At 61.1% G+C, this 14,092-nt stretch overlaps 2 protein-coding genes across 6 annotated transcripts in view; one reads left to right on the forward strand and one right to left on the reverse strand.

Moving 5' to 3' along the window:
• The window catches only part of BCL9L (BCL9 like), a 59,516-nt gene extending 49,567 nt beyond the window's left edge, over window positions 1–9,949 (forward strand). For 4 of the 5 annotated variants that reach the window (XM_059719477.1, XM_059719478.1, XM_059719480.1 and 1 more), the window contains exons 4-8: window positions 9–219; window positions 975–1,059; window positions 1,362–3,777; window positions 5,683–5,943; window positions 8,428–9,949. In XM_059719477.1, coding sequence (XP_059575460.1) covers window positions 9–219; window positions 975–1,059; window positions 1,362–3,777; window positions 5,683–5,943; window positions 8,428–9,584 — 4,130 coding nt within the window. In that variant the 3' untranslated portion in view covers window positions 9,585–9,949. The remainder of the gene's footprint in view (window positions 1–8; window positions 220–974; window positions 1,060–1,361; window positions 3,778–5,682; window positions 5,944–8,427) is intronic. The other variant, XM_059719481.1, reaches the window with a different exon arrangement.
• A 586-nt stretch (window positions 9,950–10,535) lies between these two features.
• CXCR5 (C-X-C motif chemokine receptor 5) lies at window positions 10,536–13,845 on the reverse strand. The gene has a single exon (XM_059719483.1). It carries the CDS (start codon window positions 13,725–13,727, stop codon window positions 12,657–12,659), a length of 1,071 nt encoding a protein of 356 aa, XP_059575466.1. The 5' UTR covers window positions 13,728–13,845; the 3' UTR covers window positions 10,536–12,656.
• Between the last annotated feature and the right edge of the window lie 247 nt (window positions 13,846–14,092).

A 14,092-nucleotide genomic window follows, 5' to 3' on the forward strand; every position in this document is an offset into this window, starting at 1 on the left:
TCCCACAGATTGTAATGTAGCAGATCCTGCAATGTCCACAGCTCCGCAGCTTGGGCCAGGGTCCAACCCACTGCCAAGCCTGAATGAGACCGGTTCTTCCAGCACCCCACATGGCGCTACCCCCGGCCTGCGGCCTGATGGTACAGGGAGTGGAAGTGGCAGCACTGGAAAGCAGCCTTCCCAGTTCGTTTACGTCTTCACCACGAACCTGGCCAACACGTAAGTGGCAACTCCTTATCAGGCGGAGCTGTGGGCACAGCTGCCTCTGCAGGTGACAGGGAGGGTCCCTGGGGCTCTGGCTTGCATTGCATGGGTCCCCAACTGCATTCCTCCAGCACTGGCTTCAGGGGCCCTATTAGAGGTACTTCACACTGATTAGGAGCTTCCTCCCAGCAGTGCTCACATGCTGCCTTCCTGCATGAGAGCAACAGGCACAAAACAGAATCAGTGGGAACAGGGCAGGATCCAGGCTAGGTGGGCTGATGGCTCGATTCAGACTGTCCCTGGGAGAACAGACTGCAGTGAGTCCCAGCACCACGCAGCTTTATCCTCGTATTCTGCTGCACAGCATCTGGCTGTGCAGCTGTGAAGTGCCTGGCTGGTTTCACAGGGCATATCTGAAGGTATTTCCCTGGCACACTGGTTCCACACAGAATCTGGGGTTACCGTGCAGCAGCCAGTGCTGAGCAGAGCACAGTGTGCAGCACTGCAGGTGGGAGAAGGGAACTGTTGAGGCAGTTGCAGTCTCATTAGAGAGAGACTCTAGGGTCTGCATACAGCAGATGGGAGTGCAGTCCACTGCCCTGCTAGGCCCATGCCCCACACAGTGAGCCCTGGGCTTCCTGCATTCCCCTGGAGAAAGGGAAGGCAGAGGTTGTCTTGCTGGGGCCTGTGGCTCCAAGGTGATGCTGGTCTCTCCCAGCTCTTGGCAGTGTGTTTGTGTGTGTTTGTGACTGGCTGTGCTCTTTCCTCAGCGCCGCAGAAGCTGTCCTGCAGGGCCGCGCTGACTCCATCCTGGCCTACCACCAGCAGAACGTTCCCCGGGCAAAGCTGGACCAGGTATGGCTGGCATGTGCCAGCACTGCCTTGGGCACCTGCTGCTGACTTGGGCCCCTGGCCAGCACCACGGCCATCACAGCCTGCCCCCAGCCTGCTCCTTGCTTTCTGCTGCGGGGGAAGCAGTTCAGCTGCTTTGTGGAGGAAGGGGCTACCCATGGGGAGGGAGTACAGGAGGATGCACCTCTGTGGGACCCATTCGGAAAGGGCTGCTGGCAGGGGGTATGCAGCAGGGCTCAGGGTCCTGGGGCAGAACACTATTGTGAATGTTCCCCACTGACTGCCACCTCCCCTTCCTCCACCAGGCTCCAGCTCCCAAGGTGCTGGCGGGTGCTGAGCAGCTGCCCATTAACCCGCCTGCTGCCAACACTCCACAGTCCCAGCCCCCCGCACCTCAGGGCAGTCAGTCACAGCCACAGCCGCCCCCAGCCCAGCCGCCGCCCCCGCCCCAGGGCATCACCCCGACCGCTCTACCCACGCCGGTGGCCCTGCCCCAGGAAGGGGCTGGAGATGACGTCCGGAGGGACCTGACTCCCAACTCTGTGGGGAACAGCAGCAGTAGCAACCAGTCCGGAAGCAACCACCCCAACACGCCCACAGCCACTGCCACTGCCATGCAGCCCGGGCTGGGGGACTCATCCAACACCTCCACCTCCACCTTGCTGGGGGACGGCCCTGGGCCTGGCCCTGGCCCTGGCTCTGGCCCTGGCCCTGGCCCTGGCACAGCTGGGAACGGGCAGGCAGGGCTGGGCCCCAGGAACCCCCTGAACTCAGAGGGCCTCTCCAAGGAGCAGCTGGAGCACCGGGAGCGCTCCCTGCAGACTCTACGGGACATTGAGCGCATGTTCCTGCGCAGTGGGGAGGCTGAGCCCTTCCTGAAGTCCAACCAAAGCGCCAGCGAGGGCAGTGCTGCCCCCCAGCCACAGCCTCCCCCTGCCCAGCCCCCCCCACCACCCACTGCCATGAAGAAATATGAAGAGCCCCTGCAGTCCATGATCTCCCAGACGCAGAGCCTAGGGGGGCCCAGCCTGGAGCACGAGGTCCCCCACCACCCGGGCTCTGACATGGGCCAGCAGATGAACATGATGATGCAGCGCCTGAACCAGGATAACCTGACCCCAGAGCAGGTGGCCTGGAGGAAGCTGCAGGAGGAGTACTACGAGGAGAAGCGGCGGAAGGAAGAGCAGATTAGCATCCATGGCCGGCCCATGCAAGAGATGATGATCCCTCAGTCCATGAGCGGCATGATCATGCGAGGCCCGCCACCACCCTACCACAGCAAGCCTGGGGAGCAGTGGCCACCGGGCATGGGCAGCCAGCTGCGAGGGCCCATTGATGTCCAGGACCCCATGCCGCTGAGGGGAGGCCCCTTCCCAGGCCCACGGTTCCCTGGCAGTCAGATGCAGCGGGTCCCTGGCTTTGGGGCAATGCAGAACATGCCCATGGATGCACTCGGGCCCATGAACGCCATGCAGCGGCCAGTCAGACCCGGCATGGGGTGGAGTGATGACATGCCCCCCATCGGAGGCCCTGGGAACTTTCCACAAGGGAATCTGCCCTACCCTTCGGGACAGGGGGACCCTGAGCGGTTCATGACCCCCCGAGCCAGGGAGGAGATCCTGAGGCACCAGCTGATGGAGAAGCGCCCCGTGGCAGTGCAGAGGCCCATGGGGATGTCGGGCAGCTCCATGAGCCAAGGCATGGAGATGGAGAGGATGATACAAGCTCACCGGCAGATGGACCCATCTATGTTTCCTGGCCAGATGCCAGGGGAGAGCCTGGGTGGTGCACCCCTGGGCATGGACTTCGCAGGGACCAGAGGGATGCTGAGTCCACCCATGAGCCAGTCAAGCCTCCGCGACATGGACACGCCTCTGGGCCCTGGAAACCTCAACATGAACATGAATGTCAACATGAACATGAACATGAACCTCAACGTCCAGATGACACCGCAGCAGCAGATGCTGATGTCACAGAAGATGAGGGGCCCTGACATGATGGGCCATCAGGGCATGAGTCCAGAGGAGGTGACCAGGGCGCGAGCCCAGAACGGCAGCAGCAGCGTGATGATGGGCACGCCCCAGAAGATGATGATCCCTTCGCAGTTTGCCAGCCAGGGCCAGCAAGGCTTCCCCGGTGGCCAGGGCCCCTATCACAGCCTGCCCCAGGAGATGGGCAGCTCCTCGGACATGTTCACCCCTGAGCAGGGTACCCTGCCTGTTGGCACCATTGGCAGCACCACCAGGCTCAGCCACATCCCCTTACCACCCGCCTCCAATCCCCCTCCCAGCCAGGGGGCTAGCATCCACCCGGCGCCTTCGCGGGGCCTGGGCCGCCGGCCCTCCGACCTCACGATCAGTATCGGCCAGATGAACTCCCCTGGCATGGGCCATCTCAAATCCCCGACGCTCAGCCAGGTGCACTCGCCCCTGGGTACTTCCCCCTCAGCCAACCTTAAGTCCCCGCAGACGCCCTCGCAGATGGTCAGCGTGCCGCCTGCCAACCCAGCCGGGCCCCTCAAGTCGCCCCAGGTGATGAGCTCCTCCCTCAGTGTCCGGTCGCCTACCAGCTCCCCAAGCCGCTTGAAGTCCCCTTCCATGGCTGTTCCTTCCCCTGCGTGGGTGCCTTCTCCAAAAACCACCCTTTCAAGTCCAGGAGTCAGCCAGAGCAAGCAGCCCATCAGCATGAACTCAGCATCTTCCCTGGGAGGGATGGAGCAGGGTAAGCTGGCATGTGTGAGCCGCCGCTGCGAGCAAACGTGGGCGCATGGGAGCATGCATAGGCGTGGGCCCGAGTGCCCTGTGCCCCGACAGCCTCTGTGGGCCTGTGTCCTGTGTCCACTGACACCGGGGACTCAGCACAGCTTTACCCAATGTGCCACAAACTCTGTCAGCCATGTCCTGCCCTCCCTGTGTGTTAGCCAGTTACCCCAGCACCAGGGCTGTCTGGCCACATGAATCACTGAGCCTTTGCTTGATTTGAAAGAAATATTTGAATTGCAAAAGTTAACAGCCCCTTCTCAGGGTGATGGTGCTGCTTCCCTTCCCCCCGGACTTCTCCCTCTGGTGCCACATGCTGGCCTTGGGCAAGAGCTCTGGCGCTGGGGAGAAGCGAGCAGGTGCTTAGACTGGGGAAGTCTGTGCTGAATGAACCTGCTCAGCCCTCGCCACTACTGCCTTCCCAGGGGAGATTAATGCCAGCAGCTGCTTAGTCCCCAGTGGGATCCCTGCTCTCTCGTTCCTGAGAAGGGAGACAGGCTGGCCAGTCTGGAAGGCGGTGACTGCTGTTGTGGGGAAGAGGTGAAACTGGGTTAGAGATGAGGCAGAGGCTTCAGCCTCCCACATCCCACTGCTCAACAGGTAAAGGCCAGAGTCACGGGCAGTGCAGCACGGGAAGGGTGTTGGTAAGTGTGTGTGTGCACATGGTGTTGGACAAACCTGTCACGCTGCATTCCAAAGCCCAGGGCAGCTGCACGGTGACTTGGGCTGGTGCCCACGTGCCTGTGTTTCCTGGTGTCTCTGTGTCTGGGCGATGTCTTGCAGGGGGCAGGGTGGGTTAGATCTGGGTTGAATTGTGGAGGCCAGGCAACCTAATGGACAGAGCAGGAGCCTGGGAGTCAGGACTTGGTGGCTGGGCCCCTCCCTGTGCCCCTGTTGCTTTGACGAGCCTTGTCACTTCTCCCCTGTGCCAGCTGTCCCTGCTCCTGAGGGCAGCTTGTCCTTTCCTCAGGTGTCACTGGAAGACTGCCTCTGGCCTCCTCCTCCTCCCTACCCACCTGCTCTGGGACTGTTCTAAGTCCTCCACCCCACATCCCTTCTGCTGCATCCATCCGGAGGGGTGAAAAGCCGGTGCCTCTCCCTGCACTGGGGAGCTCTGTCTTGTCTCTGATGTCTCCAAGCAAGACTGACCTCCCTTCCCCAAGCAAACCCTCGTATCCTGTCCATGCTTCAAACTGCTTTGTGCCCATCAGCTCCTGTTTGTCTGAGGAGGCCTTGAGGGCATGTGGTGCTGCAGTGGAGGCCCCTGGAAATGCTGAGAGCTTGGTCCCAACTACTCTGACACTGCAGGGTGGGGGTTGCTCACTGGATGCTCTGCACACATCAACCCCATCCCATGCTGCCAGCCAGAGCAGGTGTCAGCCAAGCCTTGCCGCCAGCCATGCATTTCTCATGCAGACGTGTGTGCTCACTCATACACGTTTGCACATACAGTGCCATAGGTTTGTGGTCTCTGTGTGGGCTCTAGACACTGGTCTTTTGCATTGAGGTTCCAGCTGAGATTTGAAAATAAGCAATGGGGGCGGGGTGGGGCAAAGCTCTCTCGACTCGACTCGGGTCAGATACCAGCTCCCACTTGGCGCCCTCTGTCCCAGAATCAGCCTCTCTCCTTCTCTGACTTGGACAGTGAGCAGTGGGTCCAGTCAGGATGCTGGGTTTGGACTGGAGCAGGATGCTGGCACAGCTTAGGGTGTCTGGCTCTGAGGCCACTATGCAGTGATGTCCCAGCACAGCATGTCCCTGGTCCTGTGGGCTCAGGTCTGGGCCAGGCTGGGTTGGTCTTCCTGGGCTCCTTCGCCATCCACTATCCCTGGCAAGAGCACTAAGCTGGTTTCTCTCTTGCTTGCAGGTTCTCTGCCTCCTGGGCCTAGGAGCAGTTCCTCCGCACCAGCCAGTAACCCCTCTAGCACCCTGAATCCCAACATGCCTTTTACTTCCTCTCCAGATCCATCCCCCTCCCAGAACCCCCTCTCGCTGATGATGTCACAGATGTCCAAGTACGCCATGCCCAGCTCCACGCCACTCTACCACAATGCCATCAAGACCATTGCCACCTCTGATGATGAGCTGCTCCCAGACAGGCCCATGCTCCCGCCGGGAAGCATGGCAGGTACGTTCATGCAGGGAGAGAAGGCTACAGCTGGGGTTTAGAGGGACAGGATCAATCCAGTGGCTGCAAGCCTGCCAGGGGGAGAGCAGGCCACCTGGCTTCTGCTCCCATCTCTGCAAAAACTTGTGGCTCAGCAGTGGCACCTGCCCCAGCACCCTACCCCAGGGTGTAATCAGGGGCCTGGGCGCTCTCTGCTCCCTGAATGCCATGGACTAAGCTGCTTCACTGCAGCTGTAGAGCTGCTATCCCCAGCAGCCTCCTGTTTGTTACCAGTTTGTAAGGCCCTTGGAGCCTGGGGCAGAGCAGTGCATTGGTTCATGTGGCTGTGGATGCAGGGCTGTTCTGGTGTCTGCTTCTCCTTGCCTGGCCAGCCCTCCCCCTGCCAGCCCAGGGCAGGGTGTGCACATGGGCAAGGGACTGGTGTGACATGGACCGGATCCGCAGCTCCTCCTCCCCTGCTCAGTCATCCCATCCTGCTGTGCACAGCTCCCCCAACAGCCATCTGCCCCATGGTCTCTCCCTGCACTTAGGATGTCCCCAGCTTTTCTTGTCCCCTGGTAAGAGCTGATTTCTAGGATCTCCAGCACAGAGCGTTGCCTTGTGTGGTACTCCAGCCAGTCCTTGGCGGGATGGAAGTTCAGAGCAGAGCCTGGCTACCTGGCTGGGGGTGTAGCCTGCAACGCTCAAAGAGTCAAAGCCGCGTGGCCAAGGTGCTGTGTCAGAGCTCTTCAGCTGAACCTTCAGAACAGCGTCAGCAACCCTCCGTGGCACAGGGAGCATGAGGGAGGGGAGCAGAGTGCATGGCCAGTGTTTTTGGTTTGGTGGCTGAACTGGAGGGAAATAAGTTTCCAGTCAATAGAGACATTTGGGTTTGAGGTTTTTAAACCCTTAAAAAAACTGGCAGTTTTCCCAATTAAGAATCAGCAACTTCTGTCTTTTTTCCAAAGTTGTTGGTAGTTATTTTGACTGTGAGGATCTGCAGAGTTGGACCCAGATGGGCAGTTGTGGAATCCCCATCACTGGAGGTGTTCAAGAAGCATAAGCATTGGTCAGGGATGATCCAGGAAAAGCTATGCCCAGATAAATTGCTGGGAGGTAACAAGAGCTCTGGCGCCCGAAGCAGGGGGAGATTGGATGGGCTGTGCTCAGTTATGGAAGGAGATGAAAGGAGCTGGGATAAGGTTATGAAGAGGACATGGAAAGGAAACTGACTGTCCAGTGAGAGGGTGTGATGTGTGGATTACCCCTGCTGTTCCCAGGTTGCAGAGCAGAATGAAGGGGGGTGTTTTTCCTTGGCTTCTGGGCTTTGCCAGGTGCCATATGAGGCCACGAAGGATGTTTTCCCCTTCCTGTCACTACAAGTATATGGGGGACTTTGCTGCCTTCAGCCCAGGATGAGGATTGTGACTGGGCTGTGCAGTGCTCCAGCTGGGACTAAAACCTGGATGTCCCTGGCTAGAGGATTGTGCCCCTCTGCTAGGGAGTCAGGCCGATTGCCACATTTGGGGTCAGGAAGAAATTGCACCACGTGGTCAGATTGGTACAGATGGGGGTTTTGCTGTCCTCTGTAGCAGGGGGCATGGCCTCTGCCCAGGATCTCTCAAGTGCATTTTCGGGTGTACTTTGCCAACAGCAGTGGGACACTGATGGCCATTGTCCCCTGCTTTACCTGGGGCAGCTTTGCGTGGCTTCGGTGTCCTCGGACAATGTGCCTCTGCGACAGGCTTGATTGTGCAGCTTTAGGAGGTTTGGACAGGGCTGATCTTGCCTCGAGTGGGGAGGTGGTAGATGCCTTCTGGGGTCCCTTCCACCTTATTTCTCAGACTATAATTGTGGCCCCGTGAAGCTGCAGCTCTGGCAACAAAGAAACCTGACCCAGCTCTAGCAATGTGAACGTGCTAGTGCTGGGCATGCGAGTCGCTCGCTCGTTCTCACTGTCCACTGCCAGGGGATAATGCCTCATACTAAACTCCCTCCCACCCTCCTGGCTGTGACTGTGCCAACGGGGCGCTCCCCTGTGCTGGGGTTGCAGCGTGGCCTGCACAGCAGACAGCTCACCTGGTGAAGGCACCGTGGGAGCAGCAGCCTGCTAGGAGCCCCAAACCTACCTGTGCCCCGATGGCAGGTTGTGGCAACAGTCCCTGACTCAAGGTTCTTCCCAGTGGGGGTGAAACTCCACTACAGGACCAAGCTGCTCTGGTGCCTGGAACTTATTGCCAGCCAGCCAGTGCATCCACCTAGCCCACTGACCCTCTGGGCCAGAGACGGAGGTGCTGGTCACCGACCACTTGCTCTGGCTGGCTGCTCTCCTCTGTGCAGCCTGGCTGAGATGCAGCAGGAGCGGTGCTGTGGTGAGAACAGTGGGTCTGACACTGCAGGCTGGGACTGGGGCTGCTCTCTGCGTGGCTGCTGCTGGGATGGGCTGCCAGTGGCTGGGGAGGTGCAGGGACACAAAGTTAACCCTCTTCTTTCTCTCTCCATCAGGTGTTGCAGGAAACCAGCCAAATCAGCTGCACTTGAACTCGGTGGGGCCCGCATCCTCGCAGAGCCCCATGGGGATGAGCCTGCCTGGCCAGCAGCCACTGTCCCACGAGCCCCCCACCTCCATGATGTCCTCGCCAAACCCCCTGGGCTCCAACATTCCAATGCACCCCGGGGCGCAGGGGGCGGGCATCCCCAGCCAGAACCCCATGATGCTGCCCCCCGGGCATCAGGACCCCCTGAACCAGCAGTGTGGCCCTGTGCCCAACAGCTCTCAGATGATCCCTTCCAGCCAGCTGGTGTTCCCCCGCATGCAGCAGCCTCATGGTGCCATGCCATCGCCAGCCGCAGGTATGCCCATGGCCCCCGGAGGCGGTGGCGGCCCTGGCCTGCAACAGCACTATCCCCCCGGGATGGCCTTACCACCAGAGGACCTTCCCTCCCAGCAGCCTGGCCAGATGCCCCCACAGCAGCACCTGATGGGCAAGAGCATCCCTCCTCGGATTGGCGAGCCTTACCCCGCGGTGCTTCCAGGGGTGGCCTCGGTGCTGAACGACCCTGAGCTAAGCGAGGTCATCCGCCCCACACCCACGGGCATCCCCGAGTTTGACTTGTCCAGGATCATCCCCTCTGAGAAGCCAAGCAGCACCTTGCAGTATTTCCCCAAGGGCGACACCCAAGTTCCGAAATCGCAGCCTTCCAACCTCCACCTCATGAACCTGCAGAACATGATGACAGAACAGACCACCGTGCGCCCGGGCATGGCGGCCCCCAGCCTCCCGGGGCAGCAGAGCGTGCAGCGGGGACTTGGCATGCCCATGTGTCACCCGGGACAGGTGCCCGTGCTGGGCAGGACAGGCATGCCGCCGCAACAGGGCATGATGGGCAGCAGCATGCACCAGGGCATGATGTCCCCGCAGCAGAGCCTCATGGCGCAGCAGAACTTCATGCTGATGCAGGCCAAGCAGAGGAGCATGTCTGTGTCGGGGGAGATGTACGCCCAGGCCGGGCACATGATGTCACCTCAGGGCTCCCTCATGGGGCCCCCGCCTCAGCAGAACCTCATGGTCACGCACCAGATGAGGCAGCGGAGCGTCTCCCTGGACAGCCAAATGAACTACCTCCCCGGGCCGGGGAACATGGCCAACCTGCCCTTCTAGCCGTGCCCGGGCGTGCGGGGCTGGGATTACTGGGCAGGCGGGGGCCAGGCCTAGGGGCCGTGGGGGTGGTCTCCATGTCGGACGTGCCTCTGTGCGGAGACCCGATGTGCAGCAAACGTGATGTGAATCCTTTCTTTGGGGGGAGGGGGGAGCTGGGATTGGAGTCGCTATGAGACCCGCGCTGCAGCCAGGGGCTCCCAGATCCTGCAGCAGTTGTAAAATGTTCAGTTATTTTTTTCCTCTTAGAGTGGGGTTTTTGTTTTGTTTTTTTATGTTGTTTTTTTAAAGCAACCAAAATGTCAAGAGGGGTTTGAACTAGCTGTAAATAGGTCGCTGGGAAAGGCAAAACTTGTGCTGGTTTTTAATTGTTCTGTATTTCTGTGTTTTAATAGAAGCCTCGAAATCTGTTTGAAAAAAACAAAAGCACACAACAAAACTTGACAGTAAGTCACGGAGCCAGGGCGGGCCAGACCCCCGCCCCTCCCCGAGGCCGTGAGACCAGCGGTGCGTAGAGCCAGGGCATGAGGGCTTGTGCCAGAGCAGCTGCTACTCTCTTCACAGAGGTGTGTGCAGCCCCCAGGCCATGTCCTGCAGCTGGACCCCAGGCGCCAGCTCCGCAAGCTGCTCCTTCCCTGCTCGGAGCGTCCACGGCAGCACTTTGGCCCCTGAGGCTGCCCTGGGCGTGCTGTGCAAGCCTGCCCATGCCCATGCCTCCCCCTCCTGCTGCCGGAGCCCCGTCTGCTCCAAGCACTGCCTCCTGCTGCCCCCTGCCCTGCCCTGCCCTGCCCTGCCCGTCCTGGAGCATTGCCTGCCCCTCTGCACCTGGCTGTGGGGGACAAGGTGCTGAGCGCCATGTGAGCTGGCTCTGGCCACGCCGGGCAAGCCTTCCCGAGGGGCTCTGCACACAGCTCTGGGGCTCGGGGCTGCTGGCCGCCGGCGCCAGGACGGTGTGCGGTGCCAGGCCCGGCCCCACGCAGCCGCAGGCACCGCGCCAGCCTGGCCAGGTAGAACACGAAGCCGGCTTTCCTCTCGCCCTTCTGGAGCGCAGCGGCTGCTGCGGCCGGGGCTCAGCCTGCCGGGGGGGTGTGCCAGGGCTGGGGCCAGGCAAGCGGTCAAGCGCGGGCTTCTCACGTCCAGCCGGGGCCCAAGGGTGCAGTCACCTGGCCCGGCTGGGGCCTGTTGCGGGCGCCCGGGCGCTGCTTCGCAGCCGGCTCCGTCCCCTTTGGTGCAACCTCCAGCGGGAGGAGCTGCGAGTGGGGCTGTCGCAGCACAACACCAGGCTCCCCAGATCGGGCTGGGCCGGGCACAGCAGGCCTGTCGCTCTGCGCTGGCCCGGGGGTGCCCGGCTGGCTGCCAGCACCCGCCAGGGGGGCTCTGGGCAGGGCTGGTGTCAGCCACCCCGTTCCTTCCTCAGGCGGGCGGGCAGCCCCCAGCGTCGCTGGCAGGAGGCATCAGACCTCCCACGCCTCGGCCTCACATCCCACCCCACGGGCCACCAGAGCCAGGCTGCGTTGAGGCCAGGCTGGGCCGGGGAGGCCACGGACAGCCCGGGCAGGTAGGTCCACGCCTGGGGTGGGCCCGTAAGGAGCATGGGCAGAGCGTGGACGCGGAGGCCAGGGCTGGGACCAGGCCAGACTCGCCCGTGTGGGGCTGGGAGACGCTGCCTTGCGCACCCCTTCCCCACCGCTGCTGCTCAAGGGCTGGGGTCTCCCGCTGAGCCGCACCGCGCCATGCCCCGGCTCCGCAGGCCCTGGGCCTCCCCTCAGGCCGGGGTGGGGGGTAGGGGGGCAGCCGCTCCCCTGTGCCTCGGCCGCGCCCAAGCGCTGGGGCTGCCGCCCCTGGGCCAGCGTGGCAGTGGGAGCCACCGGGGGGCACGGGGCCTGAGACGAGCGCCCTGAGTTCACGGAGTGGCCCTGGCTCAGCTGGTGGCAGAGGCCAAAACGGGCCAGCACTGGAACTCGGCCATGCAGCGCGGCCACGGCCGGCCGGCCCAGGAGCTGCTTCCCTCGCCCTGCGCTGCAGCAGCCCCGCTGCAACACGGCTGAATCACCCGGGGCTGGCAAGGGGCTGCACGCTGTGGGCTGGGTGACAGCAGAGGAGGTGGGCGACTGGCACATGTCTGTGCAGAGCAGCTCTGGCCCCAGCAGCCACTGGGCGCCTGCGGTTCAGGGCAGTCGTCGGAGCTCAAGTTTTTGCTGACTAAATCTAACGCGTGGGATTTCCACCAGCCCCTCATGGCGGGCAGAGCAAAGCCAACCTGGGATCTCGTTTGCACACCTGCCAAGACCCCAGGGAGTTTGTTCCCTTCCCTGTGCTGGTTTGCTCTGGACTGACGGGAATTCTTGTACTCGGCACCCCAGAAACATGCAGCCACCAAGCCCCAGAGGAGCCTGTGACCCTTCAGCCTCAGAGAAAGGAGCAGTTCTCCTTGGTCTTCAGACTCCGGCAGCACCGGAGCACAGTGTGGTTAGGGCTGGAGCTGTCCTGAGCCAGGGAACGGTCTTCCTTAAAGACCACTGCCTGCACACCCAGAGCTGCCTGCTCTCCGACGTCAGGACCTGGTGTGATCAGCAGCAGTTACATGGGGAGACAGTGAGCAGGGGAGTTTGCAGCTGCCACAGGAAAGGCATTTCTAACCATCAAGGCCTTGGAGATGGGTGCAGTGGGAGTCTTGAATGTCGTCCATGTAAGGTAGAAACAAGCAGCCTGGTGCAATGGCAGACTTCCTGGGAAATGGGCCTTGATTGTATGGGGCTCAGTGTCTGGGCTGGAGGCAACCGGCTCAGTAAGCAGTGGCTGGACTTGCATTGCTGCCTGGCCAGACAGGCCAGATGTGCTCAGCCTGCTTTGCTTGGGTCCGGGCTTTGGCCACGTGTTCAATGCACACAGTAGCCAGGGGAAGCAGCTGGCAAGTCTCGGACATGTGAATGGCTGTTGGTCCTCAGCCTCACGGGGAGCAAAGAAGGCGCTGCGGCTGCTCCTGCCGCACGGGCCCGCGGCCTGCATCATGTGGAGTCTGTGCGCCGCAGGCCAGGGCTGCAAGGCTGGCTCCAGCCCGCGCCCACGTCCTCATCAGAAGGTGGAGATGGATGTGGTGTTGTCGGACTCAACCCCGCTGCCCTTCCTTGTCACGTCCAGGATCTCCTGCAGGGTCTCGTGGCTGATGCAGCCCAGCTCCTGCAGGATCCGGAAGAAGTCGTTGCGAAACTTGACTCCCACAAAGGCGTACAGGATGGGGTTGAGGCAGCACTGTGTGAAGCCGATGGCCTCTGTCACCAGGATGCTGGTGCTCAGCTGCTCCTCCACCAGGCAGTCCTTTGAGAGCACGCCCAGCTTGGTCAGCGTGTCCAGGAAGATGACGATGTGGTACGGGCTCCAGCAGAGCAGGAACACGCCTGTGACCAGGATGGCGATTCGCACGGCCTTCTGCCTCTGCAGCCGCTGCGACTGGCACAGGGTCCTGACAATGGCTGCGTAGCAGTAACACATGACTAGCAAGGGCATGAAGAAACCCACGATGTGGTACAGAAAGCGGGTGGCCAGCCACATGTCGTTGCCATGAATCCCCATCTGTGGGAAGTAGCAGATGCTGCGGTTGTTGGGGTCTTTCCAGACCTCCATGAAAATGAGGTCGGGCAAGGTCAGCACCAGCGAGAAGACCCAGATGGCTGTGCAGGTGATGTGGATGGCCCTGGCCCTGCGCCTCCGGTAGGTGTGGATGGCGTACACGATGGCTAGGTAGCGGTCCACCCCGATGCAGCCCAGCAGGATGCTGCTGCAGTAGAAGTTGATCTTGTGCACAGCGCTGAGAATTTTGCAGAGGAATGTCCCGAAGATCCAGCCAGCCAAGTTCTCAATCACGCTGAAGGGGAAGGTGAGCACCAGCACCATGTTCGCCAGGGCCAGGTGGAAGAGGAAGCTCTCTGTGGTGGTGCGGGAACGCTTGCAGCGCTCCAGGATGGCCAGGACCAGGGCGTTGCCCATGGTCCCCAGGAGGAACATCAGCAGGTAAATGAGGGGCATGAAGATCTTTCTGAACATGTTTGCAGCTTCGTTAGTCTGTGACAAGCTTGACTCAGGGCACAAATAGTTGTCTAAGTCATTGGTGGTGTTTTCAGTGTCGCCGTAGCCGCTCATCTCCATCAGGATCTGCTGAACAAAAGAAGAAGCCCGTTATGGGTCTCAGCGTCTGCACAGCTGGACTCTTCCCCAGGGGGAAGCCCAGGGACTGGGCCAGGAGCAGAGCTGTGGTCTGGCAAACTTCCTGCCTGACAGGAGCCACCATCAGCTGAAGGCAGTTGCCTGTGATGGCTGCACCCAGCAGTTGTCTGTCTCATGAAAGCCTGCAGGAGCAGATGTGGGGTAGTCTGCCCCGGAGGGTCTCATCCTGACCGCTAACAGGTGCAGATTGGCTTGAACCCTGAAGTAGGAAGCTTTGATTCCCTTCCAATCCTTGTCTCAGTATCAATCATTAAACTATTTCTGGATGGTCTCGCTATCCAAACAGA

This window comes from Alligator mississippiensis, chromosome 16, assembly GCF_030867095.1.
Source record: "Alligator mississippiensis isolate rAllMis1 chromosome 16, rAllMis1, whole genome shotgun sequence".
Classification (NCBI taxonomy): Eukaryota; Metazoa; Chordata; order Crocodylia; family Alligatoridae; genus Alligator; species Alligator mississippiensis.